Source organism: Solanum dulcamara, chromosome 5 (genome assembly GCF_947179165.1).
Source record: "Solanum dulcamara chromosome 5, daSolDulc1.2, whole genome shotgun sequence".
In the NCBI taxonomy this organism is placed as follows: Eukaryota; Viridiplantae; Streptophyta; class Magnoliopsida; order Solanales; family Solanaceae; genus Solanum; species Solanum dulcamara.
In genome coordinates, this window is record NC_077241.1 from 38,628,749 (window position 1) to 38,654,821 (window position 26,073).

The following is a 26,073-nucleotide window of genomic DNA, read 5'->3' on the forward strand; positions in this document are numbered from 1 at the left end:
CCATAGCTTGTACTTGAAATTAAAGTAAGACATGAATCAATTGATTTCAAAACCATGAAATTTACTTGAAAATATGTGTGATCATAAACTTTCTTTCAGCCCATACATAATTCATATAGATAATATCATTAGGAAGTATAATTAAAAATATTAATAATTTTCATCATGAACCCTAAAAATCAAAATAGGAGAATTCATGGAAAAACTCTTCAATTTAATGCAATTACTATCAATTTATATCAAAATAGACTCATGATCATACTTTGAATCATAATTCATGCAGTAGGAATAGACATCACCCTTCATACACATGCAATAATATAGGAAAACCCTAGCCTTCACATATTCTCTATCTCTCTCTCTCCTTTGAGGCAATCCCCCCAAAAAGAAAGAGCCACTGATCAGAATGGCCAAAACAATCGGGGGACGGCCTCCTCCAGTAATCCAAAATACAACCAACAAGATAATCACACATCCTACAATACTACATACTGAAAATTCTAAGGTCAATACTCAAAATCAAACATATGCCCATTTTTTCAAGCCCACAAATCTAGATACTGATACCTTCAAAATCCCACCAAAGCAATTTTTTTATATCAACGGGGAACCATATATTGCTTGGAAATCCAATGAGATACAAAAAATGATAGAAAAGGAGAAACTACAATATGCAGTAGTAGGTAAGTTTTCATATGACAATATTGATATTAAAGAACTAAGGAGGGTAATTCCAATGCAGTATAGAATTAAAGGAGTACCAATCATCGAACTGTTTGATGAAAGACATATTATGATTCGTCCAAATTTTCTGGAAGACTATGTTAAAATGATGTCTACCCTTGTCTACTATCTAAAAGTACATGACAGATATTGCCAAATGAGGTCTTTCATATGGAATCCATGGTTCAATCCAAAGGAAGAGACCTCAAGTGCTGTAGCATGGATAAGCTTTCTAGAACTGCCTCCAAATTTCTTTGTTAAAGAGACTGTATTTTCAATAGCAATTGCAGTTGGAAAATCGCTAACGGTAGATCTGGCAACAACAAACAAGACAAGGCCAAGCTGCGCAAAAATCAAAGTTGAGGTCGATTTATTAGCAACATTACCAAAAAGGATAAACATTGCTGAAGAGGATGAATCAGGAATAATAAAATCAAAATGGGTAAGGATAAATTATGATTACTTACCAAAATATTGCAAACACTGCAGACTTCAAGGTCATGAGGAAAAGGAATGTAGAATACTTAATCCTGAATTAGCAAAACTTTCTAGAGAAGATCTCCGAAAAGAAAACATAGAAGATACTGCCACAGAAATAAAAAATAAAGAAGTCAGCCAAAGAAGAAGGGAATGGTACAATACAGGTAAGCAAGAATGGATGCAAAGGAGAAGCAAATACAAAAAGAATAAATCAGGGATCATAATTGGAGAAGTGAGTCCAGTACAAAAGAACAAAGAGGGAAACATGGAAATACCAATGCATTTGCAGTATTGGAAGAGATCTCAGAAAATTATGATAATACGAATAAAGAACAAATGCCACAAGAAGATACTAAAACATGGATTGAGAAGAGTTTTTATACTAATAAAAGTATAACAAAGGACACAGACAATAACACAAAGATTGCAGAACAACCACAAGAAGACAACATTATTTCTGGAGAAGAGAACCACAACAGTCACACAAGAACAAGAATGGAGAGTATCTTACCTGAGGAAATACGCAGACTGACACCAGACAGAGACCTCCAAACAAAATCTGCAACTTCAAATCTTCAAGAGCAGGAGGATAAACAAAAGAGTCTGAGCACAAATCAATACAATGCGAACAGCAGCAAGACAATAGCCACAAGCGGAGGGGAATAAATATTTTTTGATGCATAAGATAACATGGTAAAATTTCAGACTCCGGATCTAAATCAAATAGAGCAAGGAAAGGATAATAATAGTCATAATAAAGACTTTAATTCAAAAGGAAACCACAACTGGTGGGAGGTGGAAAGACAGATAGAAGATCAGCAAGAAGGAAATAATAAAACAAACAGGGAAAATGAGGAAACAAATGAAGAAAGAACAGAACAGGAGAGGAAAAATCAAGAGCTTAATATGGTGCAACATGAACATGTCATATCAACAATATCAAAACTGAATATGGAAAGGGGTAGCATGGACCTAGATGAACATACCTTAGAGAATAATTTTGAAGCAGCCATTAGAGCAGGTGATATCTCACCAAAGTATCTTCAAAAAGAAGGAGGAAAATAAAAAAGAAAGATATCAAGAGAGACAAGTGTCCCACTTGGGGGTGGAGTCCATACAAGACGACAGATTAATAAACTTAATAAACCATGATGAATTCTCTTATATGGAATATTAGATCAGTCAATATCAAGGAAGCTTTTACAAGGTTGATAAAAATGAATCAAAAACATTATTTTGGATTTATAGGGTTAATGGAACCTTTTCAAGAATCAGATAAGATAGAGGAATATAGAAGAAGACTGGGTATAGAGCATGCAATGGCTAATATATCTGGTAAGATTTAGACTTTTGTAGAAGATATTTTTGAATATTATGTAATAATGGACCATCAATAATATTTTACCATTAAACTAAGAAGTAGAGGAAATCAAGAGGAGATGCTAGTATCACTAGTGTATGCAAAGTGTACGCAAAATGAAAGAATGGAGTTGTGGGACTCAATAGAGGATTTATCTACCTCAGTTCATATTCCATGGATGATTAGGGGTGACTTTAATGCAATAACTTCATATAAAGAGAAATTTGGAGGCCTCCCAGTAATCATCAATGAAATTCTGGACTTCAGAGGCTGCATTTAGAACTATGGAATATCAGACTTGGGATATAGTGGTAGCAAATTTACTTGGTGAAATGGGCAAAATGGTGAGGACTACATTTTTAAGAGATTAGATAGATATTTGGGTAATCAACTACTACAAAAAAGATACCCTAGTGTTGATATCAAACATTTGATTAGGAGTGGTTCAGATCATGCTCCTATGTTAATCTCTTACACAAGAGATAACAGAAGCATCAAAAAACCTTTTAAATTTTTGAACTTGTGGGTAAAATAGGAAGGTTTTATAGAAATAATTAGACAAAGTTGGACAGCTGAGTTTATGGCAAATCCTTTCATACTTTTTCATCATAAATTAAAAAAAAGTGAAAGCAACTCTGGCAAAATGGAGTAAAACAACTTTTGGAAACATTTTTCATGAAATTGAAACTCTTAAAGAGATTATTAAAGTAAAGAAAAATCAATTTCAAAATTTTCCAACCTCTACTAACAGACAAGAATTGCATCAAGTCCAGGCAGATTTAAACAAGTATCTACATCTAGAAAAAGAATTTTGGAAACAGAAATCTAGGATACAGTGGTTTCACGATGGGGATAGAAATACAAAATTTTTTCATGCTCATGTACAGGGGAGAAGAAAAAGAATGCAGATAAAAAGAATTTAAGGAGAAGATGGGAACTAGATAGAAGAAGAAAAAGGAATAATTGATGAAGCCATCAAATATTACACTGCCTAGTTTACAAAAGAAGAAGATCCTAAGGAATTTGAAATACTAAATCACGTACCTAGAATGATCTTTCAGTAAGACAACTTGATTTTTGAAGCAGAACCAACTGAAGAAGAAGTGAAGACAGTGGTCTTCCAACTAAATAGTGAAAGTGCAGGAGGACCTGATGGTTTTACTGGAGTATTTTACCAAGATTGCTGGGAAATCATTGCTCAGGATGTTATCAATATGATGAAGGATTTCTTCTGTGGTTCAGAACTGCCCAGGTTTGTCACTCATACCAACTTAGTCTTAATACCAAAGAAAGATATGGTTAACACATTCTCTGATATGAGACCAATTAGTTTGAGCAATTTTGTGAACAAAATCTTTTCTAGACTGTTATATGAGAGATTTGTTTCCAAAATATCTAATCTTATATCACTCAATCAATCTGGTTTTGTCAAATCTAGAAGTATTGTGGATAACATACTATTGACCCAAGAAATTGTCTCTGATATAAGGTTAAGAACAAAAGATGCTAAAGTTATAATAAAACTGGATATGGAAAAAGCCTATGACAGGATATCTTGGTTGTTCTTAACTAAGGTACTGAGACAGATGTGATTCTTAGAGAAGAGTATAGACATGGTATATAGGATTTTTTGCTATAACTGGTACTCTGTATTGGTTAATGGGCAACAACAAGGATTCTTCCATTCTACCAAAGGAGTAAAGCAAGGGGACCCTCTTTCCCTACTTTATTCATACTAGCAGCAGATGTCTTAACAAGGAGCTTAAATGTACTTCATCAAGATATGCAGTTTAAAGGTTTTGGCATGCCTAAATGGAGTCCAAAAATAAACCATCTTGCATATGCTGATGACATGATCATCTTTACTTCAGCAGATGTGGTGTCTTTGCAAAAAATAATGAGGATTTTAAGAAAATATGAGCAAACTTCTGGTCAAAAGATTAATATGGACAAAAGTTCTGTATATATGCATAAAAAAGTCTCAAGAGACATTAGTATAACAGTTGAGATTGTAACAGGCATTAATAGAAAAGATTTTCCTTTTATGTATTTGGGCTGCCCTATATTTTTTAATACTTTACTCTTAAAATCATGAATAGATTACAAGGATGGAAGGGTAAAATATTATCTTTTGGAGGAAGGGCAATCCTTATTAAACATGTACTTCAAAGCATGCCAATTCACATGTTATCAGCTGTGAACCCTCCTATTAGAATCATTAGACAGATTCACAAGATGTTTGCTCAGTTTTTTTGGAGCAACACTATTGGGGGCACGAGTAGACACTGGGTGGCTTGGAATAAGGTTATGTTCCTACTGCAGAAGGAGGCCTAGGTGTTAGATCATTACATAATGTGGCATTGGCACTTTTTTGTAAGCTTTGGTGGAACTTAAGGACAAAACCATCCTTGTGGAGTGATTTTATGATCAACAAATATTGTAGGAAAGATCATGCCATAGTGGTGCAATGGAAACAGGGATCATAGACTTGGAAAAGAATGCTAGAAGCCAGGGACTTAATAGAACATCAAATTTGGTGGCAAGTTAGGAAAGGGGATTCACATTTTTGATTTGATAATTGGACTGGATTGGGAGCATTATACTATGTAAATCCAGGGAATACCTATGATGCAAGAATTCAAAATGTTAAAGAAATGATAGTACAGGGGAGGTGGAATAGAGAAAAACTGATGGAAGTACTTAATGAAGATATTATTGACCATATAATGGAAAATATAATCACACCCAAGGAAGAAAGAGACTTTGATAGACCATGGTGGATTCTGGACACAAGTGGAGAATTTAAAATTAAATTAACTTGGGATTTTATTAGGCTAAGAGGACCAAAACTGGACATCTACAGGTACATGTGGATAAAGGGTTTACCTTTTAAAATTTCCTTCTTTCTGTGGAGGTGCTGGAAATGCAAGATTCCTATAGATGATGTTTTGAAAAAGATGAACTTTAATTTGGTGTCTAAGTGTTGGTGTTGTATAAATTCTAGAGACAAGACTATACACCATTTATTCCTAATATCAGATACAGCTAAAAGGACTTGGTCCTTTTTCTGCAAGGCTGCAGGAATAAACATGGTGGGTGTGCAACTCCAACAGTTAATTGTGAACTGGTGGGAGGCACCAGTAACCAACAAATTGAAACAGATATATGCTGCAGTGCCATCAATTATAATGTGGAAACTTTGGAAGAGAAGAAATGGTATCAAGAATGGGCATAGGAAGATTAATAGTTCAGTTACTTATCTAGTCTTAATCTCTATTCAAAGACTAGTACTACATAGAAATCCCTCAATCAGAACTATTCCTGCTGGTTGGAAAAATCTGGTCCAAATGCTAGAGGGAGGCAAGACAAGAGTGAAGGTGACAAAAGTTAGATGGAAGCTACCCCCATCTGGTTGGTGTGCTTGCAACACAGATGGTGCTTCCAGAGGCAACCCAGGAAGGAGTGCATATGGTTTTTGTGTGAGAGATGCAGAAGGAAACCTAATGTATAATAAAGCTGAGGAAATTGGTTATGCCACCAATATAGAAGCAGAGACTATGGCTCTATTAGAAGCCTTGAAGTACTGTAAGCAACAGGGGTTAAATAAAATTATTTTTCAAATAGATTCCCATACTATTCAAAAAAATTTGAATGGAGAATGGAAACCACCATGGAATATTGCAAGTTGGGTAGAAGAGGTGGATGAATATAAGAGGGATTTGGAGGTCATTTTCAAACATACCCTAAGGGAAGCAAATAAATTGGCAGATGCTTTAGCAAATTATGTCTTAGATGAAGGTCCCCTGGAGTCTTACTTGTTTGGAAAGTTGAATGTGCTGATGAGAAGAATCCTCAATAGTGATAAGAGCCAAATTCTGAATTAAGAAATGCTAAAGGAGAGGGAAGAAAAAGGAAAAGGGACACTGGAGAAAGAAATAAACCAGGATGAGGAGAATGACATTGGTGGCTTCACTAACTATTTGTTCATTTTGCAGGTCTACACAAATAAGGGCCAAACAGTATAGGAAGTGGCACAAAACACCTCAACAACAACAAATCAGCTACTGAAAAGCAATACAATCACAAAAAGAACAAAAATGGCTGAGAACAAATGGAGATAGTGTGGGTCTACTTTGTGGTATTAGTATTAACGGTACTCAACCAAAGGGATACACACTTCACCTATTTGTATCAATGTTAGGCATATCACTTCGAAATCCACAGGATGCAATAATCATGTTCACATAAATTGAAAAAATTACAACACAAGACAGATGAGAATCAAAAAGAAACCAGCAAATCAACTAGTCTTGTCATCATCTTCAACAATAAGGGAAGGAGAACACACAGGCAGATCAATCAGGTGTGAATCAGAAAGAAACCATCAAATCAAATAGTTTCCTTATCATTTTTATTAGTAAGAGGAGAAGAGCTCTAAGACAAAAAAGAAAGAAGACGAGAAGGGTCATGCTCTGACTTTTCAAGACAACAAACACACATGCAAAGCAAAGAATCATACAACAACAACTAGATTAGGTGTGAATCAGAAGTAAACCATCATAGAAACATCATTTGGCCTCTTCATAATCTTCACAAGAACAAAGAAATGGCGAGGAAGAGAGAAGAAGACATAGAGCAATTAGGGCTTCAATTGGGAAAGTAGTGTGTAGGTTAATTACCTAGGATTTTCACTTTGTTTTTTACTCATACACTACTGTACTCGTTTCTTTTACAAAATAATAAATGCCCAAAGGGCACAATTAACTTTAAAAAAAGAATAGACATCATAAAACCCATAAAATACCATACTTTAATTTGATAGAAAATCTTGAGAAATTGATTGAGCTTCATGGATGAAAGAATCCATGAATCAACATCCACATACCTTAAGTGAGAACATAAAATAATTTGGAAAAACTTGAGATTTTTGATGAAGAGCTTGAGTGAATTTGCTTGAAGTCTTCAGTGGAGTTCTTGAGAGTCTTTTGTAGAGAGAGAAATATTTGAGTAGGTGAATTGCAGAAGAATGAATAGAATTAGGGGTTTAGGTTAATGTATAGAGTTAAATTAGGTCTTAAAAAGTCTAGGTTCATTAGCTAACAATTTAGAAAAAGTCTAAAATGTCCTTACTAAAAATCCAACTCGGCCAGAAAACCCTTGCCAGGTCCGCGACGCGGACTTGGCACGGACCTTTCTGTTTTGTGCAGTTTCTTGAGAAATCTATCTTTTGATCTACGGGTCCTAAAAATCCACCGAAACTATTTTTCTGCAGGTTTTCACCCCCTGATCGATATTTCGAACTCAGATTTTCCAAAAAGATTAAGGATAAGGCATTACATGAGCGACCTAATTCCAAGGCATTCTTAAGGCACTTGTGAGCATTTTTAGGGATGTTACATTAACGGTATATATTATTGTATTAAAAATATTTTAGTTATATATTCACTGTGTGCATTGAAACAGGCCTATAATATATTTTTCAAAATCTATTATAATTATTTTTTATTTTTTTTCTTATGAACAAAATATATTATTATATTAAAATATTTTAGTTATATATTCACCACGTACATTGAAACATCGCTATAATATCTATAATATATTGAATTCAAAATATTTATTACAATTAGAATTCAATATTATATATTGTTATGAATTTAATGGTTCTTATTTCAAAAAATATAATACATTTTTAACATCATAAATTAATTTAAATAGTAATAGAATGCTTGAAATTCACATATAATACTTATAATACATTTGTATTTAAAATATTTTAGTTATATATTCACCACATGCATTGAAACATGCCTATAATATGTATAATATATTGAATTGAAAATGTATTACACTTATCATTTATATTTATTTCTTTATTATGTTAGAAAAATATTATATATATATTTATATAAAAAAGTATTTAATTTAAAAAATAGTAAAAATATCATTTCTATAATATCCAATTCAAAATTAAAATTTAAACTAGAATAATTAATTATTGTTTTTATAAGAGGGAGAAAGAGAAAGAGGAAAAAATGGATAGAAAAAAAGGAGGAAAAATGGACAAAAAAAGAAGAGAAGAAGGAGAAAGTGAAAAAGAAAGAGAGAGAAAGAGAGAGAAAAAGAAAGGGAAAATGGAAGATAGAGGGAGAGAAAGCATTTTTGGTACTTTTGTTTTGCTATTTCAGGTAAGAAAAGCATTGTTATTTTTGATAAAAGTGAAACATGTACTAAAATTCGTAATTGATGTTATATACTATATTATTTAAATAAATGAGCCAAAAACAAAACCAGAGACAATACAATGAGTTATAGCCCAAAAGTGGCCCAACTCGAAAGGAAAAAACAAAAATGAGAAAAATCTAACAAAAAGGAAAACAAAGATGAGTTCCCAAATCTCCTTTAAGACAGAACTAGAAACCCTTCTAACCCTACTTGAACCTTTGAGGAACAAACTTCGATCTTCCTCTTCCACTTCAAGAGAGAGTAAGTGCAAATGAGGACCTTGGAGCTTAATTTTCTTCAGCTCACGCAGCAGAAATGCGATGAATTCCATCTTGAATAGAATACACCATAGATGCTTAAAACTCTCACGAGTGCCATGTATTCTTGTGAAGACTTCTTTGGTCCTGTAAGACAAAGATTGGGTCTAAGGTCTCATCCTTTCCTCATAATTTGATGTGGAGTTATAGTCAAATTGATTCCTTTACTTCGTGCTGAGAACTCCTACTGATGCATTATTGATTCCTACTAATGTTATCCATGCCTTGCATTTCCAGATAAGTCTTTGTTGCTCTAGATATCCTTACCCTATATGAATATCATTTACCCTAATTCCTTGTCATTTGACAGATAGAACTCCATTTGAGCTAATACCACTACCTAAACCACAAGGATATAGAGTTCATGTATTCAATAAGTTATCTTGTCTTGTATCTCCTCAAAATTAAATTACTCTGTGAATTAAACATGCATTTAGATAATATCAAATCCTTTACCAACCAAAGTGCCTGTTTCGGTAGCTTGTAATTCTTATATTTGAAATTTTCTTTGCATCTATTATAATTAGTGATTTTCTTCTTTTGTTACCTCCTGAAATGATTCATATACTTTAGATTTTATACCTACAAAAGAGAAACTAATGTTAGTGAAAAACTCATTTACTTTGTTTTCCTCTTTTAGCACATGTTTCACCTCTACCTGACCATTTGTAATACCTCAAAACATGAAAAGTTGAAGAAGGAAAGAAAAGCTACAAAAAATTTACTGGTACAGGCTCCAATGAGCCAACCTACGGGGCGTACAAAGTCTTATGATCTATTGGAGGGAAATTGAAGGTATCCCTAACACATGAGAAAATTTTGAGCTTCAGAGGTTGGAGCACGAGGCCTACCTATGGACCGTACAAGATCCTATGGTCCGTAGACAAGGATCATAGGAAAGGCCCTAAGTTGAAAAAAAGATTTCAAGTCTAAAAAATTGACCTACAGACCAATATGTCATTCAGTAGATGGACCTATGGTCCATAGGATTGACCATATGTGGAGATTCAGAGAAGAGGGTAATTGAGAGTTGGTAGTAAAAAAGGGCCAACGACCCATAGGGTGGTCTATGGACCATAAGGTAGTTTATGGACCGTAGGGTGGTTCATAGAGTAAGGTTCAGTGGAAGGGTTTAGAGGTTGTTCAGGATGGGCAGGTCTACAAATCGTAGAAGCATCTACGACCCATAGGGTGGGGTCATGGGATGAACTTTAGAGACTAGGAATTGTGTATTGTTTTCCACGAGCCCATTAGATTATCTGTAGGGTGATCTAGGACCAGTAGGTAGGGTCCGTAGGTTATCTACGTCAGTTTAATTCTAGGGATATTTTAGTTATTTCTGTTTCTTTTAATACCTAAGATATGTCTCTTTGGACTATTTCTTAAGGCCTATAACTACCCAAACTCTTTGAAATTTCTCCATTCCCTCTCACTCACTAAAAACCCCAAAGTTCTCTCAAGGATTTCTCTCTCAAGTTTTATTCTTCAACCAAGCTAGGATTCTAGGATTCAAGTCTCCTCTTTCAATTTCAAGTTAGGATTCTATTGAGGTATGTGGAAATTTTATCCATGAATCCTTTTCATCCATGGAGTCCCAAGGTGTTTTTAGTTCCTCTTTATGATTTCTTCCTAAACCCTAGCTTTTCTTGTTTATGTATTAGATTCAATAAATTATGTTTGTATTCATTCTCAATAATCTTACTATGCATGATTCGATCTTAATTACATGTTTTTGATGAATTTCCCATGAACACCTGCATTATGCCTATTTTGTGATTATGAACTATGTTTGAGAAATGCATGCATCATGAATTTGAAGAACTGTGATTTTAAGAATGATTTTAGATAAAGTATCAATGATTTGTTTATGAAAATAAGGTTGCTTTAAAAGGTGAAATATTCTTATCATGAAGGATTTTCATAATTTTTATGAACAAGCCTATCATGATTTAGGTGCTTATATAAGCATCTTCTATGAATATGTTATGAAATCATGTTTTGTTAAATGAGCTATTTTATGATTTTCAAGTATGTTATGATGAACTTAGTCTTACAAGATTATTACCATTTTTAAAGATTATGCTATGATTATGACTATTCTTGTTTAGAGTATTACCTAGCACCATGTTAGACTAGTGGCAATTATTCAGGTCCCAAAACTACGTGCCCCCATAGGATTTGGCTTAATTGGCCCTAGCTAGTGGATCAAAAAATAACTCATTTTAATGGTCCTTTTCTTGGCAAGTAGGACAATCTCTTTTTTTTTGGTGTGGGAGGAATGACACTGGACTCCATGTTATAACTCACATGGTTTATTTTGGTTACGGTATCTCTCACTTATGTTATGTTCAACTTATGTATGAATATTTCATTGGCCATGTTTTCTCTTTCTATCATTATTCTAAAGGATTATGTCATGTTTTAGCTGGTCATTGCATTATCATGCTTTATGTCATGCATTGCACATTATCCATACTCAATACATTCTATAGTATTGACCACAAATTTCTTTTGCCTATATTATTTTATAATATAGGTCACAAAGTTCACTACCTGGCTCACAGTTAGTATTAGATGCTATCTACGTTGTACTATTTAGTGAATCCCCATTGTTCGAGGGCATGACCACTTTATGAGTTCCTTGTCTCTTTTCAATTTCAGTTTATTTCTTGAGCTAGGACTTGTCCTATGCCACATATGTGATAGTAGAGGCTATGTCAGACTAGTATGATTTCCTTTTTATCAGTCTTTATACTCAGATTTCTCTCTTTTGGGATTGCTATAATGATATTTTTGTTGAGACATATCTTCCTCTTTCATTTTAATTTAATTTATCTTGTTATCCCAAGTCATGCTTATACTAAGAGGCCTGTTTAGGGTCTTTCGGGATTTTATTCATCGTGTCATGTCTAGTGTGTATCATGGATCATGACACAATTATTCCTCATCCAATTTATCTTCATAATAAGCGTAATACTACCCCATGGAATCTACCAAATTACATCTAAAATCTTTGTCAAAATAAGGGAGTCAGATTCTAAAATCACAGGAATCAAATTCCGATCCAAACAATATTGTAGTCTCTTGTCCAAAGCAATGGCTTTAACATCAAAACTATTTTCACACCTAATTTGTGAGACGTTGTATATATAAACTCCCATAATTTTCTAATGCAAAAACCTCTGGCACTTATCCATGGATTTCCTTTTGAGGCTCCATTAGAGTTGCATTTATACATACACCAGCAAGAGCTTTCCAATGGATTAACTTAGACATCAACATAGGTTTATATCCTTCTAAGAACTTAATCAACAAAGGCCATTCTTTAGGTATATTCCTTAACTAAGGATATCTAGTAACAACTAACATATAAAGATTTATATTAACCTCAAAAATCATACCTGACATTGACATGTTCCCTCCATGATTTACCTTAGTCTCCATTTTCCAAACCTACCATAAAATCAACATAGGAACAACATTAAACATAGGTTTCAACTTTAGGATGCAATTTGCATTCCACCACTTGTAGATTGTGTCCTTTAGTTGTATAAAAGGGCCCATAACACTAGATGCACTTGCACAAATACACCAAATACTGTTAAAATTAGGGATCATTAGCCATCAAATCACAACAACAACAATATAAAACTTCTTCCGACCCTATTATGACTAGAAATTCCCCCATGGATATTCTTTTATTTATCAACCTCCACATAAAGAAACATACCTTATAAGGTAGACCCTTCTCCCAAATCATTTTGAAAGCTTCATTTTTCACCCTAGGGGTTGTCATGATATCCCATGCTAAGATGATCGAAAACTTACCAGAATAGTTAAGCATCCAATAAGGTTTATCCCCTTCTTCAGATTCGTGCACTATTCCAACTTCATTGATGATATGGTCTAACATAGTTTCAGGAAAGATCTGCTTGAGTAAATCTTCATTTCACTTTTCATCTTCTATTAGTTGTTTTACATCATCCTGAATGAAATCATTAGTGCAAGATATTGGTAAATAATAGTGTAGTGCTCCTAGTTGATTTCAGTTGTCAAATATAATGCTAGAGTTCCCAAAATTAGGCTTCCACCATATCTCCTAGTCAATGAAGTCTCTAGCTAATAACATATGTTTTCAAGTGTGATACCCTTTTTTCCATTCCACTATTTCAGGTGTGTGTCTTTTACAATACTCATTCCACATAAAATAAGACCACGTTGTGTTTTCGGTTCTAAAGTTTCACCACAGTTTTGCAAACCGAGCTCTGGAGACATCAAATAATGACCTAAATCCAACCCTTCCCTCCTTCTTTGGCAAACAAATTTTAGACTAAGAAACCCGGTGTTTGTTCCGCCCCCCCTAAAAATTTCAATTTTTTTAGAAAAGACTCTATGAAGATCATGTATGACACATTTAAGGAGAATGATAACCGACAATTGGTATATACGAATACTCTATAGTGAACTGTTCATCAAAACAGTCTTATCTCCAAAATAAAGTAATTTTCCCTTTCAAACTTGCAATTTATTATGTACCTTCTTCATTAGATCAGAAAAGTAAGCTTTTCTTTTTCTTCAATGCCTAATTGGACATCTAGGAAACTTATCTCTAGGGAAACCAAAACAATCTTTTACAAGCTGAATATCCACTTGAGCATCCTTATTATGCATATAAAATCACTATTTTTTTGTTGATCTTCTATCCCGACTAATTTTCATAGTCTTGCAATATTTTCATAATCAACAATATAGAGAATTTATCAACATTTGCAAATATGATGGTTCACAGCATAAGCTAAATGATTGATCTTTTCACTCCACTTAGGTAATCCAAATTCTTTGAACCCTCTAAAAGATAATAAATTATTTAAAGCCCTAGCAAGGACGACTTCAACTGTTAATATGAATAAAGATGGGGGTATAGGATCTCCTTGCTTGTCTTCTTAGTAGAGTGAAAAAACCCACAAGCTTGACCATTAATCAACACAGAATACCAATTATTAGCTACTAATCTCCAAATCTTGTTTGAGAATGGACTGTTAAAACCCATTTTTTCTATAACCATCAACAAAAAAATTCAATCCACCCTATAATATCCTCTGGCAATGTAAAGCTTAAATACAATATAAGTAGACCTACTCCTCTTTCTAATATCAACAATAATCTCTTGAGCAAGTAAGACATTCTAAGTAATACTTCTACCTTTAATAAAGCTAGACTGATTGGCAGAGATGAGTTTTGGTTAAAACAACCCTCTAATCTATCATGAATGATCCTAGGGATGACCTTGTAAAGGAAATTACTAAGACTGATGGGTCTACGATCTGAGAAAAAAACCACCTTTTTTTAGATTAAAACCATATTTGTATAAGTAATAGATTTGGGCAAGGTCATTCCATTAAAGAAACCAATCACCGCATCAATAATATATATACCTATTATATCCCCACAAAACTGATAGAAATGACTAGTAAAATCATCAGGTCTATTGGAATTGTCTCCATTTAGCTCAAATACCATCTTTCTGATCTCTTCAATATCAGAAAGCCTATTTAAGTCAGCATTATCCTCTTCATTGATCATAGATGGAATCATATCAATTAATGTGAGATCACCCTCTTGAATACCACTAGTAAATTAATCATGGAAAAAAGTGATAGCTTCTTCAACCGCCTCTGTACCTTCTACCCATGAACCATCAGACTTCTGAATTTTAGAAATTTCAACCTTTTCCTCCTACTTTTAAAGGCTGTGAAAAAATTTAGTGTTTCTATCTTCTTTTGTGAACCATTAAATATCAATTTTTTGTCTCCAATACTCCTCTTCATACTTCAAATATTTATAATACTCAGCATGTTCTCTATTTAGAATAGACCTATTTTCAGTAGTAGGAAAGTCTTCAAACACTTGTTCTTTGATTCTCACAATATCTTCCCTAATAGATTTCCACTTAAAAACATCTACATAGCATTCTCTACTCCACTTAGCTAAAGCTTGCTTACATGGGGCATGACCTGAACCAAACCTTCCCAGATGTTCCATCTTCACATGACCCAATTCACCAAGAAATAAATGATTAACCACTTTTCTATCCAATCTCTTAAAGATGCATTCTCTATCAGCCATCCCATTCCACCAAGTAAAATGAATACCTTTAAGGTTATTTTACTATATTGAACTATGAACTAGTTAGGTTGAAGAATAAATCCCAACAAAAATCTGCCACAAAGGTAAAAAAGAACACTTAATAGCTATTATTTTTCAAAGTCTAATTTTCAAGAAGGAACAAAGCACCCTTTTATATAGTAGTAAAGGAGGGTTGGTCAAAGATAAAATTAATAGAAATGATATTTCTAGGACATAGAAGGCTACCCACACACCTAGTCCAATAAAGTCAACATAGAGCAAAACAACTTTTAAATATAGATTCTAGAAATTAGTTAAAAGAACACTAGTTTTGGGCTGCGCTATTTTCTCTATTCGGGGGCAGATTTAGTCCCCATTCCATCTACTCTTGGATTTTAATTTATACCTCTAAATATATGTAAGACTTGGAGAAATTTTGTTCATTGGTCTTAAGCTCTTTTTCCATGATAGACACTTTTTAATGGCTAATTCCAACTCATAAAGCTTGTCTTGAAATTTCTTTGTTTGGGATTATGTCATGAGTCCTCTTGGACATTCCAAAACTCCCTTCAACAATGTTGAGTTTCCATGGATTCTATCATTCTCTTCTTCATCAAGAGAATTCATCCTCGAATTCAAGCATGCATCAAATAAAGAAATATCAAACATATTGAAGGTAATACTAACTTGATATTCACTAGGAAGATCAAGTTTGTAAGCATTGTGTGATGAATCACCATATCATCATACTACTTAGGTGCCATATGGAATAAAGGTGTCTATGTGAAAGGCTTACATAAGAAGAAAACTAGTCTTTACTGGGATATTCTAGAGATATATGGATAATTTTCTTGAAATGCCTTAGAATTTTATGCATTTATATGGATGATCCTTAGAACATTCTAAGTGTGTAGATAATTCTAGCATAAAGACTCATAAATAATTTATATTGAAAAATTAGTCCAAGGTGAGTAGTATCAATAGAAGGGTATTCATTTGTAAAGGAATCAAGTAAATAATTCAAGTTCTCTCCAACACAAATCTGTCATGCAATTCTCTCTTGTTCTTTGTATCATTCCTTTAACTCTTTCTAATGTCTTAGGCTAAGTTGACATATAAGGATCGTGAGAAAGTTGTGCAAATATACACTTCTTGTTCCATGTCATTAAATATGGTGAGCTATGCATGAGTGAGGATAAGGTACGGCCTATCCAGGCGTGGGAGGTACCTACAAAGAAAACAAAGTTAAAATCCTCCCTTGGACATGTTAACTACTATCGTTGGTTCATCAATGACTATTCAGCCAAGGCATCATCATTGACCAAGTTGCTAAAGAAGAACAAGCCATGGATTTGGAAGGAACATTGTTAAAATGTGTCATGACTCAAGTTTACACCCTAGCCATGTCATGGTACTTGGAACCACAAGTGATTTCTAGCTAACCCTTGATATAACACATCAAACAATATCATAAGAAAAATAAGAAAAAGCTGGAACAGATGCATAAAATAATCTTATTAGAAAGATAACATATCTATGAAGACTGAAAACTAATGTCTGAAACAAGTTGTCACAACCCAAAATTGGGCCACGATGGCTCATACTACAACCCACCAAGTAGCAAAGCCTAAACCTAAGGACATATATTTTGCAGAAGACAACACTTTAAGTATAATGATAATAATAAAGGATGCCAGGAATAATATATAAGAATTGGGCCATATCATAAACCTGCAGTTCAATACAAAACATACAAAAGAGGCATACCAACACTACATAGCGTCACCTATACAGGAGTTACTAGGTACAGAAAGACTATATATACAAGAGAACTAACTAAGAAAAATACAAAACATAAGTCATTAAAAAGAGGGAAAACAACAAGTCTTCGGATGCCAGGAGCTCACCATGATCCAAGTCGGTGATAGCTAAGGGAGATCCAACGCTCAGGGAGGGTGGCTCATACTGGCAGCTGCATCAGAAAAGATGTAGAAAAGTAGTATGAGTACCAAAACATAGGGTACTCAATAGTTATCATAGGTTGACCGAGCTTAGAAAGATTATATATATATATATATACATACACACACACCAACAATGTGTCCTCCACTTTTTCCTATCTAGAGTCAAGTCCTCGATAATATAGAGTTGTGCCAAATATTGTCTAATCACTTTACCCAATACTTCTTTGGCCTAACTTTACCCCTCCGATTCCCCATTACAACCATCCTATCACACCTCTTTACTGGGGCGTTAATGTACCTCCTTCGTACACGTCCAAACCATCTCAACCTCGCTTCTCTCATCTTGTCTGCCATACTCCTACCTTCTCTCGAATAACCTCATTCCTAATCTTGTCTCTTCTTGTATGACTATATATCCATCTCAACATCCTCATCTCAGTAACATTCATCTTCTAAACATAAGAGTTCTTAACTAGCCAGTATTCCACCCATATAATAGGGATGATCTAACCACCACTCTATAAAAGTTCCCTTTAAGTTTGGGTGGTACCTTCTTATCACACAAGACTCCAAATGCAAGCCTCCATTTTGTCCAAGCTACCTTAATGCGGTGTGTGACATCACTATCAATGTCCCCACTACCTTAGATTATAGACCCAAGATACTTAAAGTTTTCTGTCTTAGGAATAGGTTGTGTGGCAAGCCGTACTTCTGCGTCTACTTCATCTTCCACATCATTGAATTTGCACTCCAAATAATCTGTGTTGGTCGTGCTCAAGATAAATCCTTTGGATTCCAGAGTTTGTCTACAAACCTCCAACCTAGCAATAAATTTGTCCCGCATCTCATCAACCAATACTATGTCGTTTGCAAATAACATACACCAAGGAACCTCCTCTTGAATAGATCATGTCAACTTATATCACCAAGGAAAATAGGAAAGGACTAAGGACTAATCCCTTATGTAACCCATCTCCATTGGGAAGAGCTCCGAGTATTCTCTCACTGTTTGCACCCGAGTCTTAGCTCCATCATACATGTCCTTTATCGCTCTAATATACACCATCAGGATACCCTTAGCCTCTAAACACCTCCAGAGAACATCTCTTAGGACTTTGGCATACGCCTTTTCAAGGTCAATGAACACCATATGAAGATCCTTCTTCCTTTCCCTATATTTGTCCATCAATCTTCGCATAAGGTGGATTGCTTCAGTAGTCAAACGTCCTGGCATAAATTTAAATTAATTCTTAGAAATAGACACCCACTTTCTTACCCTCACCTCCACTACTCTTTCCTAGACCTTCATAGTGTGTCGTAGCAGTTTGATACCCCTGTAGTTATTACAGTTTTGGATATAGCCCTTGTTCTTGTACAAAGGAACCATTGTACTCGACCTCCATTCATCAGGCATTTTTGTTATCTTAAGCATAGTATTGAACAACCTAGTCAACCACTCTACACCTTTCTTGTGTGTGCTCTTCCAAAAATCCACCAGGATCTTATCTGGACCAATAGCTCTTCCCCTTCTCATCCTACTAATAGTGTGTCTAACCTCCTCAAACCCTAATACACCTATAGTACCCAAAGTCTTGTAGTCTATCAGACTGCGCCAAATCACCCAACATAATGTCTCTGTCCCCATCTTCATTTAAAAGTTTGTGGAAATAAGTTTGCCATCTTTGCTTAATGGAGGTCTCCATCAGCAACACCTTGACGTCCTAATCCTTGATGCACTTCACTTGATCTAAATCATGAGCCTTTCTCTATCTCGCTTTTTTGACCCTATACAATTTCTTATCCCCTTCTTTGTCCCTTAGCTCGAAATATAAGTGTTTAAATATTGTCGTCTTAGCATTTGTGACCACTACCTTAGCTTCTATCTTCGTCGACTTATATACCTCCTTAATAATCCGCTTCTCTTCCTCATATGTGCACTCCACTAACTTAGTATAAGCAAACCTTATTTGCTTCCACTTTGCCTTGGACTTCTCCATTCCACCACCAATCTCCTTGATGACCACCAAACTTGCCCCTTGATATCCCTAGCACCTCTGTAGCTCTTCCCTAATGCACTTAGCTGTCATATACCATATGTTGCTCACATCCCTGCTACTTGTCCAGGCCCCCATATCAGCCAACTTCTCCCATATCTCACGACAAAAGACTGGGGTTAAACCACCCCACCTAATCCTTGGTCGGTCATATAAGGTTTTCTTTTTCCTATCCCTCTTAATCTCCAAGTCCATAACCAAAAGCTTGTGCTGGGTAGTAAGATTCTCACTCAAAATGACCTTGCAATCCCTTCAATGGCCTTTGTCACCCTTCTTGAGGAGTAAGTAATCTAATTACGTCTTGGCTACCATGCTACCAAAGGTAATCAAGTGATTTTCCCTTTTCAGAAAACATGAGTTAGCAACCACCAATCAAAAGCTATAGTAAAATCCAAAAGCGAAGCTCTGCCTCTATTTCTCTCCCCAAGACCAAAGCCTCCATGTACATCATCAAAGCCACTAGGAGTTGCCTTGATATGGCCATTAAAATACCCGCCAATGAAAATCTTCTCGGAGTTTAGTATACCTCTCACTACCTTATCCAACTCCTCCCAAAAGCATTTTTTGACTTCCTCATTCAGACCCACATGGGGAGCATAAGCACTGATAATATTCACATTCACCCCGCCAATGACTAGCTTAATTATCATAATCCTATCATTGATCCTCCTAACCTCCACCACATGCTCTCTATGGTCCTTGTCTACTAAAATACCCATTCCATTTCTATCTCTCGAGCCTCCTGAGTATCATAAATTAAACCCGTCCACATCTCGAGCCTTGGTACCTACCCATTTGGTCTCTTGGGCACAAGCTATATTAATCCTCCTCTTCTTGAGAGTCTTCACTAGCTCTATAGACTTTTCTGTCAGTGACCCTATATCCCATGACCCTATTCCTAGTTTTGGAGACTCTATGCCCCACTTACCACTACTCCTCCTCGACCTCATCCTCAATCGAAGACAAGAACCTAGTCCACCATCATTCCTCAAAGCCACTAGGACAAAGTAGACCTATACAACAAGTACGGGACAAAGATTCTACTCAAATTCAAAATCAAAAAAAGAGTCTATAACACAATAGTAAATCCAAAAACCAAAGAAAAGCAAGGACCAGTATAGGGAGATGAAAGATACTATCCAATCAAAAATTAGGTAAAGACAATAACTAAGAGTTGCATATAGTAATGAATAGTACAAAAACAATAAATCTAAGAAGGCCTAATACTGTACACAACAATATGAGTTTTGAATATGAACCAGATCATGAAGCGATATATATACACATATATAAATATACAAAAATAGACAATAAGGAATAGACAAGTGCACCGAACATACCAACTCCGATAGGTAGAACCTAGGCAAAGCTATCATAGCACTGTTGATACTTGAAGTTTTTATTTAGTAGTGTTGTCTGCTGTCCAATGCAAAACTATACTCCCAGCCCACCAAAAAAGGGAAGAATGAGGACCAAGTCATACCAAGAGCAGATTTTGCTGTCCAGAAATTCGTACTGAAAATCTGCATATGTATAGTCCTTTGTGTAGAAGAAGCAAGAAGAAGAAAAAAGGAAAAGAAAAGAGATGGGTTCGTTGAAACCTAACAGAGTAGAACCTAGGATTTGATTTTAGTTCAAAAAAAAGGATTAGTGAAGAGGAGAGAGAGGCGATCTGAGAAGAAGCGAGATGAAAGGGAAACTAGACTTACCTAGTGGTCGCCGTCCAGAGTTATCTTAGTGGTAGAAGAAGAAGACTTAACATTCTTTTTTGAAGAGAGAAAAGAGGGAGAAAAATGTACCAGTCTCAATGGTACGGTAATTTATAGCAGTGCGACTTTCAGAAGCATCTTGAAGTGGTGATGAGCACGAACAATAGCTTCTAGAAACTTGTGAGAGTAACAATTTGGATATTGTACTCGAAGGTTCTAGAAGATGTTTATGAGTAGAAGTAGAAAGAAATGATGTTTGTATCAATGAAAAGGAATTAGGTTTGAGAGCTCTCTATATATATAACATGATAGAGATAACGGAGTCTAATAAACGCTAAGGGCAATCCGAACTAACAACAGACATAATCGAGAACACAAACTACCACCATAATAACTACTCAATCCATAACTCACACAAACACATATGTAATATATATGTGGCCAATGCAGAATGAATGCCAAAAGTTCTGGAGTTGTCTCACCGATAGCCCAGTGGACACCCAAGATAACTGCAGAACCCCGCCTTAGCTTATCAGTAAAGTAAAACCCAAAATTTAGTCAACGGGCCACCAAAACTTGACAACATATCCATTCCAAGTTAAAAATGATGCATTTCCTCCCAAACCAAGTTGTACATCAGTTAAATTAGTCAAAAATCGGTATCCCGCTCCCTCAGAGCTTAAATCCATAGAAAAGTATAGTACAACCCAAAATAACTCAAAACCTCCTTATTTTTAAAAATTAGATGCAAATATATCATGAACATGCTTATGCACCAATGCAATCCAATCAATATCTCAAACAATCCAACTCATACATATAACCGGGTAAAATACCCATTACAACAAAAAGGTACTAACCTGGAACTCTACCAGTCCAAGCTCACGGACTTAGGCCCAACAATTCAATCAAAATAGGGAAGTATACTTAAACATAGCACAAAAGTGGACTCAACTCAACAGATCAAACAAAAAGCACACAAGCTAAGTTTCACATCATCTAAGGGTAGTCTAAGGATCTAAGAGACAATCAAGCCAAGAATCAACCTAAACTAAGGTTCAATGATAAAACACTAAGTTAAAACCCAAAATGGCCAATGAATCTCATAAGGATCAAGAATACCTATAACCTAGTCCTAACACCAACCTAGATATCAAAATAGTCAAATATATAGATGATCAAACTAAGCCAAGTCTAAAAAAGGGGAACCATAAACTACCTAGTGGCCGAAACCGTACTCGAACCTTTAATCGGGTGTTTTTCCTTTTCAAAGAGCCTTAGATCGCTTCCAAGCTCTCAAGAATGGAATGAACAAGTCAAAACAAAACCAATAATACCCATATTACTAAAAAGAAAAACTGACTAAAATTTAGGTAAAAAGTTGACCCTCGAATCGAAGTTACAAGATTATGGAACAAAACCCATTATTATATTCTTCTTGAGGTAAGGATCACATGCTCAAAACATAGGCAAAAACAGAGTTCAATTCAGTCTTCAAATTGTGAGCGTGCCACTCATCCCAACACCATATAAATGCTACAAGAAAGCTACGGGAAGGGGCAAAAAAGGCAAAAAAACACGCAAAACACAGAAATAACCTTGAGGGTCATTACAATATCCACTAATAAAAGGAATTTTGTCATCGAAAGTAATAAAAGGGAAGGTACCTAAAGGCTCGAAAGGTGAAGATATTGGTCTCCCAAGTTGCCTCCTCCATCGGATGATTTCTCCACTGGACTTTCACCGATGGAATTTCCTTAGTTCTCAGCTTCTTAACCTCCTATCTAGAATGTCTACAGGCTCCTCCTCAAATGCCAAGACTCATCCAACTGAACCAAATCCAACTGAAGCATGTGAGACTCATCTGGAAGATATCATCTCAGCATAGAATCATGGAAAATAGGGTGAAATCTCGAAAGAGCTGGAGGTAATGCTATCTCATAGGCCATCTCTCCTACCTGCTTCAGAATCTCAAATGGACTAATGAACTTGGGGCTAAGCTTTACCCTTCTCCTGAATCCCATCACTCTCTTTATGGGCAATACCTGCAACCTCCGGTTAGCATAGCTTTTCTGCCTACTTTAGGCAGCACAGAGTCACTCCTGGATCACATAGACACTATCCATAGAATCACGTAATAAGTTAGTGCCCCATGGCCTAACCTCAAAAGCATCAAACCATCCCATAAGAGAACGACACCTCCTACCATGCAATGCCTTAAATGGAGACATCGGTATCCCGCTCCCTCAGAGCTTAAATCCATAGAAAAGTATAGTACAACCCAAAATAACTCAAAACCTCCTTATTTTTAAAAATTAGATGCAAATATATCATGAACATGCTTATGCACCAATGCAATCCAATCAATATCTCAAACAATCCAACTCATACATATAACCGGGTAAAATACCCATTACAACAAAAAGGTACTAACCTGGAACTCTACCGGTCCAAGCTCACGGACTTAGGCCCAACAATTCAATCAAAATAGGGAAGTAAACTTAAACATAGCACAAAAGTGGACTCAACTCAACAGATCAAACAAAAAGCACACAAGCTAAGTTTCACATCATCTAAGGGTAGTCTAAGGATCTAAGAGACAATCAAGCCAAGAATCAACCTAAACTAAGGTTCAATGATAAAACACTAAGTTAAAACCCAAAATGGCCAATGAATCTCATAAGGATCAAGAATACCTATAACCTAGTCCTAACACCAACCTAGATATCAAAATAGTCAAATATATAGATGATCAAACTAAGCCAAGTCTAAAAAAGGGGAACCATAAACTACCTAGTGGCCGAAACCGTACTCGAACCTTTAATCGGGTGTTTTTCCTTTTCAAAGAGCCTTAGATCGCTTCCAAGCTCTCAAGAATGGAATGAACAAGTCAAAACAAAACCAATAATACCCATATTACTAAAAAGAAAAACTGACTAAAATTTAGGTAAAATGTTGACCCTCGAATCGAAGTTACAAGATTATGGAACAAAACCCATTATTATATTCTTCTTGAGGTAAGGATCACATGCTCAAAACTTAGGCAAAAACAGAGTTCAATTCAGACTTCAAATTGTGAGCGTGCCACTCATCCCAACACCATATAAATGCTACAAGAAAGCTACGGGAAGGGGCAAAAAAGGCAAAAAAACACGCAAAACACAGAAATAACCTTGAGGGTCATTACAATATCCACTAATAAAAGGAATTTTGTCATCGAAAGTAATAAAAGGGAAGGTACCTAAAGGCTCGAAAGGTGAAGATATTGGTCTCCCAAGTTGCCTCCTCCATCGGATGATTTCTCCACTGGACTTTCACCGATGGAATTTCCTTAGTTCTCAGCTTCTTAACCTCCTATCTAGAATGTCTACAGGCTCCTCCTCAAATGCCAAGACTCATCCAACTGAACCAAATCCAACTGAAGCATGTGAGACTCATCTGGAAGATATCATCTCAGCATAGAATCATGGAAAATAGGGTGAAATCTCGAAAGAGCTGGAGGTAATGCTATCTCATAGGCAATCTCTCCTACCTGCTTCAGAATCTCAAATGGACTAATGAACTTGGGGCTAAGCTTTACCCTTCTCCTGAATCCCATCACTCTCTTTATGGGCAATACCTGCAACCTCCGGTTAGCATAGCTTTTCTGCCTACTTTAGGCAGCACAGAGTCACTCCTGGATCACATAGACACTATCCATAGAATCACGTAATAAGTTAGTGCCCCATGGCCTAACCTCAAAAGCATCAAACCATCCCATAAGAGAACGACACCTCCTACCATGCAATGCCTTAAATGGAGACATCGGTATCCCGCTCCCTCAGAGCTTAAATCCATAGAAAAGTATAGTACAACCCAAAATAACTCAAAACCTCCTTATTTTTAAAAATTAGATGCAAATATATCATGAACATGCTTATGCACCAATGCAATCCAATCAATATCTCAAACAATCCAACTCATACATATAACCGGGTAAAATACCCATTACAACAAAAAGGTACTAACCTGGAACTCTACCAGTCCAAGCTCACGGACTTAGGCCCAACAATTCAATCAAAATAGGGAAGTAAACTTAAACATAGCACAAAAGTGGACTCAACTCAACAGATCAAACAAAAAGCACACAAGCTAAGTTTCACATCATCTAAGGGTAGTCTAAGGATCTAAGAGACAATCAAGCCAAGAATCAACCTAAACTAAGGTTCAATGATAAAACACTAAGTTAAAACCCAAAATGGCCAATGAATCTCATAAGGATCAAGAATACCTATAACCTAGTCCTAACACCAACCTAGATATCAAAATAGTCAAATATATAGATGATCAAACTAAGCCAAGTCTAAAAAAGGGGAACCATAAACTACCTAGTGGCCGAAACCGTACTCGAACCTTTAATCGGGTGTTTTTCCTTTTCAAAGAGCCTTAGATCGCTTCCAAGCTCTCAAGAATGGAATGAACAAGTCAAAACAAAACCAATAATACCCATATTACTAAAAAGAAAAACTGACTAAAATTTAGGTAAAATGTTGACCCTCGAATCGAAGTTACAAGATTATGGAACAAAACCCATTATTATATTCTTCTTGAGGTAAGGATCACATGCTCAAAACTTAGGCAAAAACAGAGTTCAATTCAGACTTCAAATTGTGAGCGTGCCACTCATCCCAACACCATATAAATGCTACAAGAAAGCTACGGGAAGGGGCAAAAAAGGCAAAAAAACACGCAAAACACAGAAATAACCTTGAGGGTCATTACAATATCCACTAATAAAAGGAATTTTGTCATCGAAAGTAATAAAAGGGAAGGTACCTAAAGGCTCGAAAGGTGAAGATATTGGTCTCCCAAGTTGCCTCCTCCATCGGATGATTTCTCCACTGGACTTTCACCGATGGAATTTCCTTAGTTCTCAGCTTCTTAACCTCCTATCTAGAATGTCTACAGGCTCCTCCTCAAATGCCAAGACTCATCCAACTGAACCAAATCCAACTGAAGCATGTGAGACTCATCTGGAAGATATCATCTCAGCATAGAATCATGGAAAATAGGGTGAAATCTCGAAAGAGCTGGAGGTAATGCTATCTCATAGGCAATCTCTCCTACCTGCTTCAG

General features: G+C 35.6%; 1 protein-coding gene across 1 annotated transcript; it reads right to left on the reverse strand.

The window, feature by feature from the left end:
• Window positions 1-18,147: 18,147 nt before the first annotated feature.
• LOC129890545 (uncharacterized) lies at window positions 18,148-18,840 on the reverse strand. The gene is made up of 2 exons (XM_055966081.1): window positions 18,528-18,840; window positions 18,148-18,422 (listed from the first exon to the last, which is right to left on the reverse strand). Exons 1-2 carry the CDS (start codon window positions 18,838-18,840, stop codon window positions 18,148-18,150), a joined length of 588 nt encoding a protein of 195 aa, XP_055822056.1.
• Window positions 18,841-26,073: the final 7,233 nt, after the last annotated feature.